This window comes from Copadichromis virginalis, linkage group LG7, assembly GCF_057382275.1.
Source record: "Copadichromis virginalis isolate Kocher_CV1m ecotype Utaka linkage group LG7, C_Virginalis_male_GT1.1, whole genome shotgun sequence".
NCBI lineage: Eukaryota > Metazoa > Chordata > Actinopteri > Cichliformes > Cichlidae > Copadichromis > Copadichromis virginalis.
In genome coordinates, this window is record NC_140624.1 from 15,062,435 (window position 1) to 15,080,130 (window position 17,696).

Here is a 17,696-nt window from a genome sequence, read left to right on the forward strand (position 1 = left end):
GCCTTCAGACAGCGACGTCTTCACCCTGGAAACATTCAGAACTGTGTATTCAGTCCCTCGCAGACGTAAAATGATTTATTTTCTTCTAGCCTGGTTTGAGATATTTCCAGATATATTTTAGACCAGAATAAAGAATTTCTACCTTTCACTCGTGTGGGTGTAAGCAGCATCAGTCAGCTCAATCGCCCTCTGAAGAGCCTCATCAACAAACGCAGATCCCAGATACACCACTCCTGAGACCATAACAGAGCAGAGCAGTTAGAAAGGCTCCAAAGCACCTTCTCCTTTCAGCAATTATCAGAAATCCTACCTGAGGTGTTGCCGTGCTTCACTTTGGTCAGTGAAGCATGACCAGGGATTAAGAGCAGGACAACAACCAGTTGAAAAAGAGATGCAGACACCTGAAATGAAACCACATTAACCTTCAAATCTTGAAAAAAAAGGTCAAAATTTCTGCATAAACTTTAAATTGTACATTAAAGCAGAAACTCACCACAAGTGCTGTAGTCATTGTGATTCTGAAAACTTTTCAGTGTGAGCAAAGAAGGATCGCTTCAGGTTCAGAGAAGGAATCGGAGGATCTTACCGCTGCGTTCGCTCCGACTCATCTTGAGTGCAAGCAAGTGTAGGTGTGTGTTTGGCTCCAAGTGTCAAGGGTGCTATGTATACACTGTGAGCAGGGCCAACAGGTATGTGCAGAATCCCCTTATCTGTCCTTCATGGTGACAGAAAGGCAACATCAAACGCAGGACTCGCAGCCTCGACCTAATAACCTCTCAAATCAAATTTACGTCTGTGCTCTCGCCCTCGATGAAAAGCCTCTGTCAAATCAGCGTTACAAATAAATAATCCTACCCATCCCTCAGCAGAGCAGAGAGAGTCTTTGCTGTAGTAGAGCACTCAACCAAACAAAGAGGCGGCTGAAATATTAGATGTCAAAGTTACTTTAGTGGCAGATTTGTTTAAAAAAAGCAGTTAGACTTCACAATGAGAAGCTAAGCTTAGTATTTGGGGATTTTTTTTAAATTAAAAGGGTGTCTGTGTCTTCAACACATGCCAAACATTTCAATCTGATGGTCCCTGTGCCAGTGACACAGACAGGTGGGTGAGCTGGAAGCGGGGATTCTGGGAAATGACCATGAACCGAGCACAAGGATGAGACAGAAAGATTTCAGAGTGTTTCTGTCAACTGTGAGGCTTAACAACTCAAATGTATGCTTGCTTTCCCCCCCTTTGATGTTCCAGGTGTGTGATATCATCAAATGATTCACCAGTCCCATTTCATTACGCTGTTATTAATATTATCTCTGTTGACCCACCGTCTACTCCATGTGCTCCAGAGAAGAGTCGATGTATCCACAAAGGTACAACCAAATATTTGGCATACAGGTAGATCAAGTGTCAGTTGACCCACATTTCCTCACTTGTATATAATGAGTTCTGGTCAAGTGGATTATTTCAGGTGATCATTTCTGATAGTAAAAAAAAGCCACCTGGTTCTTAGCAGGTCTTAAAACTATGTTATTGATGCTAAAACACCTTTAGCATCAATAACTTGAAGTAATTATTATTACTATTATTTATTTTCTATATAACTATCAGTTTCATATTATTGAGCCAAGTCTTTGTTACAGTGTTGCTTCATTTCTTTGAGGTTTGCAGGCATTCAGTTATGCTCTGCTCTCTTGAGGTCACAGCACAAGATTTTGTATACAAAGGAGTTCATGGTTGACTCAATGCTTGCAATGTGCAGTTTCTCTGAGCATGGACTGAGCTTAGGGACAGTTTGCTAGGACAGCTGACATGTCATGAATGTTAATTGTTTTCCATGGATAAATAATCTTTCACATTCAGAATGATGAGCTTTTTGGAGATATTGCCTTCTAAGCCTCCCCAGACTGATGACAGCAACAGCTCCTTCTCTGTGATCTTTAACGTGCACCCATATGCTCCTGCAAATAGACAAAATTTCTGCTTTTATAAAGGTCATCACACTTGCTGAGAGAGAGTAATCGCAGAAGCTGCTACCAGTTTTAGTAAAAAAATAATGACGTGGTGTTATAACATCTATATTATTCATCTGGGTTTGTATTTTAATCATTTAAGAGCTGCTAAGGACCAGATTCATTTTATGATGTCCCTATATGTAACACCTTAGAACTGAAACAGGGTATTTCTTTTTCACTTGACTATATGGTTGGATAGTCAGTTTGTTTTTTCTTGTAATTTAGGTATTTGTTTTTCAAAGTGAAAGGTAAGAGTGAAGCTTTATGTACTTATGACTCTGTGGATGTGGGCTGGGAGACATTATGTCCTGGTGAATGTGAATAAGACTAGAGATAGAGAAAGAACAGCTTTATGGCAGGAGGTTGATGTGACCTGGATGTCCACATTGACTAAATTTTATTGTTATTATAATTATTTCATTATGATTTCAACTGCTGTAACAAAAAAAAAAAAAACCCAAATATGGGATAAAGCATTTCTCACCATCACCTGGTTTTGAGGTCTGCAGACTGGATTAAAGCCACCTTTGTGTTTGGAGCTTTCTGGATTTGTCTATCTGGCACAGATTCACAAGGGAAAAATACAGTAACAAGGATCGATAGCACAATAAATGAAACCTTAAAAACAAACAATGAAAGCATTAAGAGCTTTGATGCAGATGGCTTTTATTCACATTATTTTACTCAGTTAGTTTGGTCAGTTTATTTTTGCCAAAGCAGAAAAATGTATTGATTCATTTGGTCGCATGAAACATGCAAAAAGCAGTAACCAGAACTACTAATTAAAAAAAACTCACACATTGCAGGCACACACGCGTGAGTATTCACAGAAATTTGCAAGTACACACAATGAAGACACATAATACTGTTTTCACTCTGAGATAAATAACTTCATCTAAACTCGGGGACTTTGACAGATATCACAGTGAATAAATTAAGTCACAGTTTTAACAGCAGTTAGTGGGAAGACTTGTAAGTGTTAGCTGTATGTTGTTTGGTTTCAGATCTGGAGTCAGGCGTGCTGAGACCACAAGAACCGATCGCACCGCTCGAGCATCGTCTGGATCATGGCCCTGAAAAATAAAATACTTTTTAATAGTTTTTTTCATGACAAAGAAATCTTTAACCTGAGCTGACTTTTAAAAAGCAAAGCCTGTATTTTAATCCAGTGGACAGAGCAATGTGAACGTGTGTCAATGTGCATCACAGCTTAAAAATAGGATGGGAGACATTTCAGTCTCCTTCATTTACCCAACTTACAGTTTGCTCAGATGAAATCTGATCAATGTTAATAAATATAAAATATAAAAATATAAATATAAAATGTATATTTTATAAACGTATCTGATTTCTGCTGCATTACAAACGTCTTATAGAACATGTAAAAAGAACAAAATGATATATGCAAAATATAATAATGTTCCATTAAAAGTAAACAGCCCAGCGAGTGAGCTGTCTTGATGGAGGATTGTGCTCTCAGAGTGCCTCTGGTTTAATGACCGTACAAACAAATTTGACATGAAATGTAGTCAGTATAGGGTCAGTTTGTTTGCAGCCTGCTGTTGAGCTGTGAACTACATTTAGTCCCATTTGGGAATCTTAGTCACACAAGATTCTGCTTTGTGTTAAGTACAAAAAAATAACGAACTAACAACTAACTTAAGTTCATTGCGTGTAAAAGTGCAAACTACAACAATTACCACTACTAATTCGCTCGACTACGTGTTTTAATGAACAAGGAAATAAATCAGTGTCAGCAGTTTGTTATGCAAACATCCAAACATGTTGCAGGTTTGTTTCTGTGAACGTTACTTCCTCACATCAGCCAGGAACTGCAGGAGACCCCAATTTTTTACCGTTTTCTGCATCTAACAATACATGAATAGTCTATCCTGTTGTTTTGAGATTCTAAACATTTGATAGCCTGACCCACCTTTGCCTCTTCTCAGCGACTCTCAGCACCTCACAGACCAGTTTGGAGTGGGGTGAAAGGACCAGTTGAACACCACAGTCCTCCAGGATGGTCAGAGCTTGGTCAGGCCCAACAGTCCTAGCCAGCATGAGAGTCAGGCTCTCCGGGCTGATCTTTCCTCTGCAGTCTGCTGAGCCATTGGACCAGTCGCTCCCGTTCGCACCTGCGACCTGCTCAGAGTTGACCGTGCTGCTGCACTGCTGAGACAGCTGGATCAAGAGCTTCCACTCGTCCACGGTCTGGGGCCTAACACCTGGCAAATAAAGAAGAGAAGGAACACACGTTAGTGCTTTTTTAGGTTTACAAACGTGGCCATTTTAAGGTCTCAATAATAACTAAATGAACCAGCCAAGTAACAGGATACAGTTCCAAGGAATTGGTCCGCGCAAGTGTTAAAGGCATTCCTGAATTTCTTCATTCAGACAACCTGTGAAGTCAAACATTTCCAAGGCTGCCCTCTGTCCTCCACCACAGCATTAAATAAAAGGAGAATGCTGCAGCGAGGGAGCTGACAGGGAATAGAAGGAGAGAACATATTTCTCCCGCATTGGCTTATCTTTATTGGCTCCCTGTTAAACTCTAAATCAAATTAAAAATTCTTCTCCTCACATCCAAGCTCTGAATAATCAGGCACTATCTTATCTTAAAGACCTTATAGTACCGCATAACCCCAACAGAGTACTTTGCTCTCAGACTACGGGCTTACTTCTGGCTCTCAGGATATTTAACAGTAGAATGGGAGTGCTTGCTCATAGGGGGTTGTTTTCTCTCTATTATCGTAGGGTCTTTACCTTACATTATAAATCTCTTGAGGTCAACGTTGTGGTGATTTGAAGCCAAGTGAAATGAATCGACTTGAGTTACTCAGTTTAAATGAGTCGGTCAGTAAAGTCTGTATTTCATAACTCCTGCTCCACAGTTGGAGTTTAAGAAGATTATCGAGACCATCTTTATTACATGGTAATGATTAATTTAGATGTATTACCTGCTCATCGCACAAGAACAGCTGATCACAGGTTTTGCATTTACTTTAACTGTCCTCACTCTTACTTACTTATTAATGGATAGTTAGACGTACTGTATCTTTGTATTTCTTGTAATGAGTTTAAAGATGCAGCACTGTTCTTGTATTAAAAAAAGCAACCCCTGACGTGTTTACTGTAATTAAATCTCATCATCCAGTGAAGATTTCCCAAATTTAATTGTTCTTATCTGAGAGACGGTGGTTTAAAGACTTCGTCTTACCATCAGATTCATCCAGCAGGGTGATGTCATCCAGCTGACAGATGGCGATGAAAGCCTCTGTGCGAAGTTGGAGCTCATTGCAGAGGTAGAGGTAGCCCGTCCAGTACCTTCACACACACGTTACACAAAGGGTTATACCACATACATCCTGTTTTGTTTTTTTTTAAGGTAGGCAACTAATTACTAATTATACCCGTGACTTCGACAAGTCTGTAACATCTTCTGCTTTGAGGAAAAGTCTGCAGGAATGCGAATCAGCAGCGACAGAAGGCGTCCATAGCCCCAAGCGAAACAATGTGAATGCCACCTGCAGCAGGAAACACATGAAGTTAGTGATATTTATTATTGTTCCTCGTTCTCACTTCAGTATCTTACTTAAATAGATTCCAGTAGAAACGGCTATGTTTGGATCTATCCAGCTATGGTTCGTTTTCATCATGTTCAGCTAATCTACTGGGCCTTACAGGTTAAATAATAGCACTTATAAAAAAAACAAACAAACATATTATCTGCTTTAGTGACTAAAATTAGTCTGAAAGTTTTTAGTCACTTTAGTCACTTCTACACTGTTACCTTTATTAGTGAGACACATTCTAAAATGTTCTCCTGTAATTTTTTGTTTGTTTTCTATCATTTTTATGGAGTCTTAAAGAAACGTAATTTCTTAATTTCTTTAAGATGTCGTGAGGAGTAGCTCTCCAGGTTTCGTCATACATTAAAAACTCCACTTTGGATGTTGGCTGCCTTTTGTTCTGTTCTCTATGAAGAGGACCGCACACTGCTTGAGTAATGTTGAGATCTGGGGAGGCCAATCCATAACTGATAGTGTAAATTTGTGTGTTTTCTATCCAGGTGCTTTTATTGCATTAACCGTGTGTTTGAAAAATGAAACTGTGGCCAATAAGACGTTACAGATTTTACAGAAAAAAAATCATATTTCCATCAATCTTGACAAGATCCCTCAACATCTACATCTGAAATGCAGACCCAAATTATGACAAGACCTACAGAAAGCTAAAGAACTATTGTTCAAGAGCATTTAAAAAAATACAAGAAAGTCTGGCTTTTTGGAAGCAAAATAAAAAGAAATGAGGGGTGGCTCAAGACTTTTGCACAGCATTACAGTATGTTGAACTACTTTAAGATCAAAATACAAATAAACTGGTGACCAACTTAATCAATTAAAAAAAAGCCCATTATTATTACTTTGTATAATATTAGAAATATTTTGAGGGTTTGTGCACAAAATATTTTAGATTACAGAAACAGTAACTGTCAAAATGAGAGAAAACTCACACACAACCTTCCATTATCTTTGTGGCATCATTGAGCCAGTTCCTGTATCATAATGGCACATGGAAATGTAAGGCTGGGCTCATAAACAATCTCACTCTGCCAGTTGAAGGATAAAGACAAAAATGTGCTAACTTACCTTGGCTGTCCATCAGGGGTCAGGGTATCACAGCACTGTGGGGCATCATGGGTAAGTGCCAGCTCCAGCCAATCCTGTCTCAGCGATTCTGGATCAAGGAGGGACTGCAAAAATGACAGCCTCAAAAAAGAAGAAGAAATAAGTGTGAAATTCTGCTTCTACAACATGAGCTTGGTGTTTTATTTAATTGAACAAAAAGGTTCAGCTGAAGACGTACCTGTGCTCCTCAGTTTGTGATTGTACCAGATTATCCAGATATGCCAGGAAATGGCTTTTTTTTGCCATGGTCATTACATCAGCAGGAGTTATGGTAGGATAGAACTGGGAAAAGGAGCGTACAGCAGCCTCACCGTGCTTCTCATACAGTCTGGAAAATAACATAGCAAACTTATCTCACAAGGTCTAACACCACTTTTCTATTTCTATAGTTTAAAAATCACAAATCAAATCAAAATCAAATCACTTTTACTGTCACATCACACAATACAAGACTTTGCGTTTCATTTTGAAGGTCAAACATTAAAGAAGGGACCTTTAAATATGTGATTTATCAAAAAAGGATGCCGACCTGTGAAAGTGAGCGAGGAGATGAGCTGGACTCCAGGGCTGCAGCTCTCTCAGACTTCTCAAAGATTTCTGCAAATCACCTCTCTGAAAAACTTCCACCACCTTGCTAGACTGGGTGAGCTCTACAGATACAAGCATGATATTTGACGAAGATGAAACCACCAAGAATCAATGAGCAATATATGTATATCATTATTTTATCAAAGTTCTGACTAGTTTTTAGTCTTTTGTTATATATAGGATTATTGCAGAGCACATGCATTTAATTTCCTAACCAAAATTAAACATATTCACCTTTATTTTCTGCGTATTTTTCTTCTATTTGAATGTTTTAATTTTTAAAATTGTCTGTTTGTCGATTTGTGAACTCTGAAAACACACATACATGTAAGTTTTCAAGGATAATTGTCTGACCTAGCATTGCCTCAGTGAAGGAGCTCATTATCTCGGGCTGCTCCTGATGGCACAGCAGACACATTCTTCTCACGCGCTCTTGGTCCAGCAGAAAAAAGTAGCGCCTCAGGAAAACTGTGCACCCCAGCTCTTGTTCATTCTGGTTTCTGAAGCAGCTCAGTTCTGTGTACAGTGTGGCCAGCTCACAGAGATGAGCCAGCAGATCTGATGGTATGGGTTTAGGGGGCACCACACGGACTGGCTCAGCAGGACTCCCATTTGAAGCACCGTTTTTCGTTGAGTCTAACTTTAGCTGATCCTCACGCTGTCCCTCTTCTTCCTCAGGCTTAGGCGTTTCGTTCTTCTCTGTTACATCTGTTGGTTCTTCTGATGAAGAGGTAGGATCCTCTCGTTGACCTGAGCAGGTGCTTAAATAATCCGTATCCCATCTCTCCTCTCCTGCTCCATCCATAGTGGAATCACCTGCAGCAGCAGACTTGAGCGCCACAGACCCAAGTATTCGCTCCAGAACCGGCAACCACTCCAGCAGAGCTTCTCTCAGGGAGGCTGGGTCTAGTAGCACCAAAGGATCTTGTATCTGGGAGCTGATGTCGGAAACATATTTGTAACTGTTTAATAGAAGACATTGCTGGATCTTGCACTGGGGAAATTGACAAAATGCAGTACTTACATAGCTTGCTCTGTTGCTGTCTGAAGTTCCTGCATTTCAGCCTCAGCGTTAGATATTTCATCACCAACCCTGTGACACGTACATGTCAAAGTAAAAAAGAAAACAGTCTGGATTTATTTCTTTTTTATGGCTACTATTGAAACAACACACATTGCTCTAAGCACTCTAAAACAGGGTCGCAACAGCACTTACTCATTCTCCATTTCCTCGGAGTACAAATTTGTGGTGGCTGATATTTCAGTCGGTCCGCCCTCTCTGAATTCAGGTCTCTGCCAGAGCTCAGAGTTCATCTGGAGAGTGTTGATCTTCTCTGTTGTCTTCTTAACAAAACTAGAAACACTGATGACAAGAAGGTGAACAATAAATACGTTTTGTTGCACCATTTAGCAAAACAACAAGAGGAAGAGAAAGCAGTACAAATACAAAGGTGAAATGACTCAGAAGGATGAAAAATGCGAGACCTTAAAATTAAACACACCACATGTGCCTCAGTATGAATAATAAAACACAGATGTGGGTCTTCAGCGGAAAGGGGAAGTAAGGCATATGAATGCACAGCTGCACTTGAGTGAAAGTTTCAATTCTCAGAAGAAGAAAGTGTTAAAATATAGCTCAAAGCCGCATGAGCTGCAGCGAGAGGCACGTTTGTAGTTAAAGCTTCTTTGTTTCATTCACCTGTCTTTAACGGCCTGCAGCGCGATGCGGGGGGGTTTGGGACGGAACGAGAGCGGGAGGTGAAACTGCAGGCCTTGGTCAGATCGTTCGGCCTCCGTGCGCTCACTGGTCTGCGGATCTGAGTAGAGGCGGGGGCGAGATTCGGAGGAAAAACACAGATGGATGGAGTACCAAAGAGATGAGAGAGACAGTGGACATAATGCAAGCAGATGGAGCAAACGTGGCAGACACTAATGAAGAGAGAACACAAATCAAATGCTGCACGATACAAAAAAAATTAACCCAAAACAGTGATGTATGTGAGTGATACGATGGAAAAAGATAAGAAACTTGGTATTAACAGTGGGACAAAGTGAAGATTAAATTTGTAAAGCAGGTCAATAATCACAGTGATTGCTCAGCACTCACAGCAAATCCAACAATGCAGCAGCAGAGAAATATTTTTTATCAAATGATTTTATTTTATTTTTAAACGCAAGTCAGAAACTGTAATAGAAAAAAACCAGTTGGTTATTAAAAACATGTATGATCATTACAACAGAGAGGCAAAGAGTCAAATTATTAGCAGTTGGGTTACACAGATCCTGTGGAACGCTCCCATATCCAATTAGTTAGGTTATTCACAGGTTTTTTTTCTCCCTCTTTCTTGGTTTTTAGTAGAGTGTTAAACTGAAAATAATTTTACTCTCTCTTAACGCTGAAATTAGAAGGGGTAGAAAATGAATTTGATCCTGAGACATAAATCAAATATATAAAAAAGAGAGAGAAAACACAAAGAGATGGAATCAGGATAAGAGTCAAAGAATGAAAGAAAGAAGAAAAGTAAGTTAGATTTCCGCTTTGCTGTGATCTCAGTTTCAGTATTAGTTTAATCTGTTCTGATCATTTTTAAAAAGAGTTACATCGACTTAAGTCTGCTCTCTACAGAAAAATGCTGTGTCTGCTAATATTTACTAAATTCTGGCTGCGGTTGTCAACTTTTCATCTCTGAGAATTTTCAGTTTTTGCAGATTATACTAAATATGAAGGTTATACAATGGAAAAAGTGTTATTTTATCACCAGTATTAGAAGGCTCTTTGTAACTCTGTATGCATCACCTAAGACTGTCTCTTACCGTGATTGACCTGATCCTCATCCTGCACAAAGCTGAATTCTTTGAGTCGCTCCTCCTCTGACACAGAGTGATTAAGCAGCGAGCTCGTCTCCTCATCTGACTGGCTTCCTCTGCGGCTGATCACTCGATAGATTCCACAGTCCAGGACGTTGAAACTCTCCTTAAAAACCACGTATCTAATATCACTGCACTTCATTCATTACATAGAATAACTGTGAGCCACTGAAGAACTAAAGAAACACATTAGTTCTTACATGTGAGGAGATACTGCTCCTCCGGCTGCTGGAGGCTGAGTCAAGAGGCTCCAGCTTTGTGATGACCTCTTCCAGCTGCCCGATCAGCTCTAGATGTGTGCTGGAACTGAGCTGAGACTTCAGGTGCTCGAGGCGGTCAATGGGAATTGATTTCCTGGCCTGAATTAAATAAAAAATAATTCCTACTAAGATCTTGATAAACAAAGTAAAAAAAAATGCAAAAACACCATTAAAAAGTACTTAAACTTTAATCTGCAGCATACAAACATCTGAAAGTTGTCAAGAAAACTGACTAAAGCATCGTCGCCACTGACATTTTTATTTTAGAGGTGTGGACCAGAAGTCGAACGACTGCCTTTCTAGTTTAAAAGTCTGAATTACATTTCCACACAGTAGTATGTAGTATATATATATATATCTAACGTAGAAGGAACATGATGGAAAATAGCATTTGATAAACTTAAAATTCAATTTGATTCAATTAAATAGCACCAAATGACAAAAAGAGTTGTCTCAGTGCATCACATGCAGCCCCACAGAAGTCTGAGCCAACAGAAGCACAGCTTAAGGTTTACCTGACCTCCCGGGCTTTAGGACTGTTTGACACAAGTGTAAGCAAAGGCCTATCAAGGCCTCTTCTTGTTGAAGTTGTTGATGGTAAGATAGCAGTGTTGTTATTATTAATAAAGTAATTAATTAAGTTTCTTTTGCTTTTATAGCTGAGAACAGTTTCTTTAAATATCACTGAGCCCTGCTGTGTTTGATGTTGATGATGCAGATTAATCATTACGTTTTCTTATGAAAACTTAACAGTAAACACAAGGACTCTCTCTCCGTTTTTCTCTTCCTTCTATCAATCCCTCCATGTTTGGGTCACGAGGGCAGCAGTCTAAGCAGAAACACCCTGACTTCCCTCTCCCTGCCACCTGCTCCAGGTTGTCCCAAGTAAACCAAATGTCCCTTAACTAACCCTACTTCCAGCTGCTCTTTTTTATTAGCACCTGCTCAACTCGACTGTACCTTTAGAGTATTAGGTGATCGTACTGGTACTAGGGACATTTTTAGCACCTTCTTGGACGGGGTTTCAAGCAAACTGAATCAAGCCAAAAATGTAACACGAACAGAACCCATGCCACTGATTGGCCTGGGACCGACATGAATGAATGAGTCATGAGAGCGACTCCTTCACAAGAATCAAACCTGACATTTTTCAGACGAAGCAAGAGGGAAATGGTAACACAACGCCCACCACGTTCTCTGTGACAACAAATCAGAAACCAAGCAGCAGGTATACCATCACCTCCATCTCCTCGATTGTTGCATTGTGTCACAAACACGATGTCACCCACATTGAGCTGGTACTTCATTGTAATGGAAAATGACTGAAACTGAATAGAATCTAGCCAAGATGAACTTAGTGGAGCCAACGAGACGCTAATACAAAGCAGCTTTAGTATGGGAGTGGTAGCAATCTTACCCTGCTGGTAGTGATTGCGTGTTGGAACATACAGCAGACAGCAGCAGCCAGAGGCCAGGACTCCCTGCGCAGCAGGCGCTCAACACATCGCTCTGCAGATATCAAGGAGAGGTGGGACAGACGCCCGCTTCCATGGAGACAGAAGAGCTCACTGCGATAAACCGCCACGTCAAGCAAATCTACAAAAAACAGAAAACAGACAGAATAATTTACACTTGATTATATCAGAGCAACAAAGCTCTGTGTGATCATCGTTAACCTTCATGATTTTTGTCTATCGAGATTAAAAATAAACATGATGTTACTGCAGTAAAATAATAAAATGGTTACATTTTAAGGGAAAATTGTTTGTGTTCATGAAGTAAAAGGTTGGTGGTATTCTGGGAACAAAAGAAGGCAGAAACACACCTTTAACTTCTGTCCACAAAAGTAGCTGTCCATTCTGAGGTGTGAAGATATAAATGGCAGAATCAGTCCAGGTCAGCAGGTTTTGGTCCCTATACACAAAAACAAAGTGTATAGTTAGTCAAGCGACAGGCTGATCTGCATATGGATTTTTTTAAACAATTTGACATGTCAGATAAAATGAAAATATCTCAAATATTGTAACATGACATGAAAAATTATGCTTATTACCCCAAATAAAGCAGCTTAGGGAAGGCGATAGACTGTGGAGTCTTCTGCACTGGATTGTAATTTGGCTCATTTCTGCGTCAGAGGAAGAAAATTTAGATCAGAAGTCTGGCTTTTAAAATAAACAGGGTCCTAAGCAGGAGCACACAATACCTAAAGGTGATGAGAGGCAGTGGAGGACACGCCAGAAGCTGTTTGAACTGATGGGTGCTCAGAACCTCGCCATTAAAACTGGCCTCCCATATTCGAGACCCCGGCCGGGCACAGTACAGCAGTGGGGGCTGACCCATTAATAATCCCCTATTCTGAGGGAAAAAGCAAGCTCCAAACTCCCCGTCACGCTCCTTATTACCAACACGCCAGAACTTCTCCCTGAAGAGACACACAGAAGCCAAAAATCACATAACAACCGTGAAAAGTCCCCCATACACCACGGAATACAGTTTTTATAAACATGAGGAAAAAATAAAATAAATATTGATTTTATAATATACTATACAGGAAGCCCCACGTGGCCAGGCTTTATTTGTGTTGGAGATAACGGGCATTACAACAGGGATCATTGTTTGTTTGTTTGTTAATTTATTTCAATCACGTAAACAATATACAGATACATTTAGCAAAGAAGAGAAGAGAGAAAAAAATACTGTACAAAATAAAGTTAATACATTTCAATACGGCTTCTGTTCTCATTCGGCTTTCTTTGTTATTTCTACTTCAGGCTCTGCGTGCTAACGTGAAATAGTGTTTCGACGCGTTATTTGACTCTTCTTCTGCAGAAATGAACAAACTTGGTGCCGCAAAATGCAGAAGTGATTTTACCAGTAAGCGCACTGTTGGTGCTGCCATTTATTCCTAATGTAACAGCTGCTCATTCAATCACTGAAACAATGTGGGGCACATCACTCACACTGCTGTAACTTTACAGTTGGGCTTCCTTTGGCGCTACAGGTAAACTACCGCTCAGGGTGGCTGTTTAAAGTGTATTCTTTTTGTAGAGTATAACAATTATAGGATCCTGTTAATGATGATACTGAATGATACTGTTAATCAGAATGTGTCACGGATGATTTCAAACTGAAACTCACAGCATAGCACACTGGACATATAAAGTGCTTTGGACCATATTTTCAGCATAAGTTACTATGGCGATCTAGCCAAGTTAAAAGTGAGGCACCTTTGACACTGAAAACTCGCCAACGTATTAATCCTGCTTGTAGCACTGCTTTTGTGCACAGAAGAATCTGTTGTAGTTCATGTTTAATAAAAATACAAACTTAATATTTTAAGAATAAGAGAAGAATCTGTGATAAAAATTAATATGTCCATGATAATGGACCCAACATATTACTACTGGACCATTAATGACAACATTTACCTAAATGGAAGCATGAGTGCGAGCGCTCTGTGAGTTTCTCCCGAAAAAGAGAATATGAAAGACACAAACGGATGGAGCAAAGGTGGTACTCACTTCTCTGTGTCGCAGAGATAGCAGCGGGTGAGGGAAGACACAAGCAGTCGTCCATCTTGGTACCCAAGCTGAACCACTTTAGAGTCCACAGTGGTGACAGTCTGGACAGGGAATATAACAAACGCTGACCCCTAAAGACAAAAATAAATAAATACATATATCATAGGGAAGGATGAATTTTAAATATAATAATAAATGTAGCATGCAGACGCAGCATTGCTCTTGTCTGCCAGAATAAAAAAAACTGAGAAAGAAAAAAAGTACAGTCAGAAAACTAATCACCATAAGAGCTAGCAGCTCTTATAGTTGCATGTTTAACCACTGAACTAGTACCTACTTTTAATTAGTGCCAAGCTTTCAATGTTAATCAGCAGTCACTACCTTTCCCATTTTGGAGGATCCTGCACGGAGAAAGGACACCTTGCCTCCAGAGTCGCCGACAAAAACTTTCAGCGCGCTTGTATCCCAGCAGAGTGCAGTAACTGTCTGACCTCTGTGCTCCCAGGACACGCTGACTCTCTCTGGACGACCCCGCCGCTCCAACTGCAGCTCCCACACCACCACCAGACCCTGACTGGATGTGTATCACACATAGTGAACAATATGGGAACCACAGCCAAACACAGAGATGAAGCAGGAAAGAAAAAGCCTGCAACTTGTTTAAAAGTACTTTTTGTAGTTACCCACAAAAGAATCTAACTACAACTTTAACCAACAGGGGGCAGCATTCTACAAGTGGGTGTGTTAACACACATTTTAAACCAAGGTGGTACGAAACATTTTATTTACTTTCTTGAATAAACGCTAACCTTGTTGCAACTGCAATAAAGTCTTCATCGTGAGGGCAGCATGCCACCTGAGTGATGGATCCCTCCTGGGAGAAACACGCACATTGAGTGATGGGTCAGTGGACAAATGCAAAGAAAACAAACACCGCATTACTGTTTATGTTTAACTCTATCACTCATTAACAGAAGAGCAGCACAGGCTCACAGTCACTTATTACCTTGTGAGTGAGGATGAGCCGTTGTTTCCAGCCCTCCCTCTGAATCAGGTGCACCCCACCTGCTGATGTTCCTAATGCGAGCCACTTCCTCGACACTGCCAAACAGGTACACTACAGCACAGTGTAACACAGAATTAATGTCAAGCATAATTGTATTCTTGCTTTTCTAATTTTCTTCCACTACAGCTGAAAGAAATTAAATCCATATTGTATATTTTTTTAATACGTCCTACTAACTTTAAAGCCAGGATTATCAAAGTGCGGTTCATGTGGCAATGGTGGCGCCCATTAGTAACCCTTTATGTGGCCTGAAGGTAGTTTATTTCAGATCACTAATGGTTAAAATATAAACACCACCAAAACAACAAATACCAAAATAAACAAGATTCTTGACACATTACATCCACTAATTTGTTTTTGTTTCAAGTCCTTCTTTAAAGATATTTAGGAATATGAGGTGCCTACTTGAATATAAATAGAAAACTGGCTAGAATTACTACCTTTAGCCTGCCGGAGTCCAAACGCAGAGCAGAGAGAAGTGGATCGAGGCAGTCGAACTCTGCCAGGACATAATTGTGGTTCTCTGGAACAACTGGTATCGGAGGCATCTTCACTGGTGCTCCAACACAGCTGAAGGACAAAGAGTGAGTCAGATAAGTATGAAAGAAAATAGGAGAGAGTTCATACCATGGCCCTCGGCCGTGTGGCTTCACATGACTTTCAGCAGCGTACCTACCCTCTTTAATTGACCAGTCATGACTCCACTCTACATTACCGCCAGCCTGAAAAGAACCCCCTCTTTAAAACAGTTAGTTTGGTGCACAGAGCACTTTTTAAATGATTTTATTATAATTCAGATAAAATACTGAAGCTTTTAGTTATTACCCAATATATAAGCAAACTTCAACATTAGGGTGTTTTTTGGAGTTAAAAATATGTTTATCTTTAACATTTTTTGTTATTAAAGCCTTTTATTCTGGAGATCTTTTGACAGGACAGCATGAAGGTGAGAAGGGACTGAAGGGATTGAAAATGTAGAACTGGCTACATTATCAGAACTCGGTGCTGCACAGTGATGATTTGCACTTAATTAACTGACGAATTTAAGGATAAAAGCCGTGAGGAGGATGTTGATTTTTTTCTTGCTGGATACATTCAGCCCTAGCTGCTGTCCAAAATGATTCATCTTTCATTTAGTGTTGGATGTTAGCCGTTTCAAAGTGGTGTTAAATTGTGTAGATTCAAGAGTTGAAGTTAGAAGTTAAAGTTTTGCAATAAATACGTTAGCATTAGTTGCAGAAAAATGAGCTGCTACTGTGAATAGTTGACCCAAAGGCTGCAGTCACTGGCTACACCAGACACCAGTTTTCATTACTGCTCTATACTATACTGTAAATCAGAGCAACAGGGCCTCACAATTGATGGCCTCGTATAAAATTTGCAATTAGGCTCTGAGGTCATTAAACACCACTGGTGCTCTGCCTGAAATAATAAATATTACAAACAATCTATACCAACTTTAAAACACATCAGTGCTATTAAATAAATAAATATATACCATAAAAAAGTAATTATTTTTCCACACCTTTATTGTATGTTAAAATAAACTTGCTTTTATCTTGTGAATAAAATAAATAGGCAAAAATAAGCCCGATTATAGTAAACCAAAAATAAATAGTGATGACATTTTATTTATTCCATAGTTTTTTTGTAAGATGCAAGTACCAAAACACTCTGGGCATGAAACACATTCTCCGTCTGAAATACGTCAGAATCGAGTCAGATTCTGATGCGTCAAAAATTTCTCTGGTTGTAGACTGTCGCATGGGTAGACTAAAACCCAGTTCATGTTGGTGTAGCTGTATCCAACTGTGGGACTGACAAACCTCAAATGTCACCAGAGCAGTAACAATATACAGGAAAAACAGGAACAAAGATAGCGCGTTTATTAACCATTTCAGTATTATGAACAGGCAGTAGTCTCGTCACCTATGTTTGTTCATTGCAGTTGCTGCAGAGGATTCACGCATGTCGCGATCATAATTTAAAATCGAAAGCGTTTTCTCTTTTGGCCCAAAACAATGCGAAACGTGACAACGCGCACAGACACACAATAATATCCACTTAAAGATTAAAATATTCGCAGTGTTTACTTCCTCGTTAGTGGGCAATGGGTCCTGAAAAGCAGCGCCCACCGTCACGAGTTAATCTAACACCAGTTAATCTGAAACACCGGTCCAAAAATCACTGAAGCTAAAATTTGCGTCAAAACACACCGGAACCACGGGGAAATATTTAAAAGTGTAACACTTATTTCAAACATTTCACTGTCACCGTTTATTACAGTTAACACAAATCTAACCAGCCCGCTCCTCCCACTTTATTTTCAATAACAACTTAGCAAGAATGCTAGCTTAAACGCTGTCATGTCCATTCACCTCCAGCTTCATATATTAAACTCACCAGATATACCGAGCAACTCTCCCGGCTGTAACACCACACTTACAAGGCTTTCTTACATCCCAGATTTATTGCGTCTTTGCTCCGCTGTGCTGGAGAAAGTCGGTCAGCAGACCCGTGACAGTCTCACTCACTCAGCTGATGAGGGCACTTCCTGAAAGCAGCGCGTGGGCTTCCTCCGAGTTACAGATCAACTGAAATTGAAAGCGTCTGCATTTATTACCCAAATCAGTTGCGCATTTAGAAAGGCTACACATATACTCTGGATACTGCAGCAAATAATCCCTCTGAGGTAAAGA

The 17,696-nt window shown here is 39.9% G+C and overlaps 1 protein-coding gene across 2 annotated transcripts; it reads right to left on the reverse strand.

The window, feature by feature from the left end:
• Positions 1-2,651: 2,651 nt before the first annotated feature.
• On the reverse strand, positions 2,652-17,557 carry hps5 (HPS5 biogenesis of lysosomal organelles complex 2 subunit 2). Of its 2 annotated transcripts, none has more exons than XM_085462019.1 (23): positions 17,444-17,557; positions 15,438-15,567; positions 14,938-15,048; positions 14,741-14,805; positions 14,313-14,505; positions 13,932-14,062; positions 12,614-12,832; positions 12,464-12,535; positions 12,236-12,324; positions 11,828-12,006; positions 10,351-10,509; positions 10,097-10,256; positions 8,982-9,099; positions 8,499-8,645; positions 8,307-8,375; positions 7,637-8,220; positions 7,224-7,344; positions 6,873-7,022; positions 6,656-6,775; positions 5,417-5,530; positions 5,224-5,330; positions 3,940-4,231; positions 2,652-3,079 (listed from the first exon to the last, which is right to left on the reverse strand). In XM_085462019.1, exons 2-23 carry the CDS (start codon positions 15,543-15,545, stop codon positions 3,019-3,021), a joined length of 3,369 nt encoding a protein of 1,122 aa, XP_085318145.1. In that variant the 5' UTR covers positions 15,546-15,567; positions 17,444-17,557; the 3' UTR covers positions 2,652-3,018. The 2 variants fall into 2 exon arrangements, with proteins under 2 accessions (XP_085318145.1, XP_085318143.1); XM_085462017.1 differs by having other exon boundaries at positions 17,401-17,557.
• Positions 17,558-17,696: the final 139 nt, after the last annotated feature.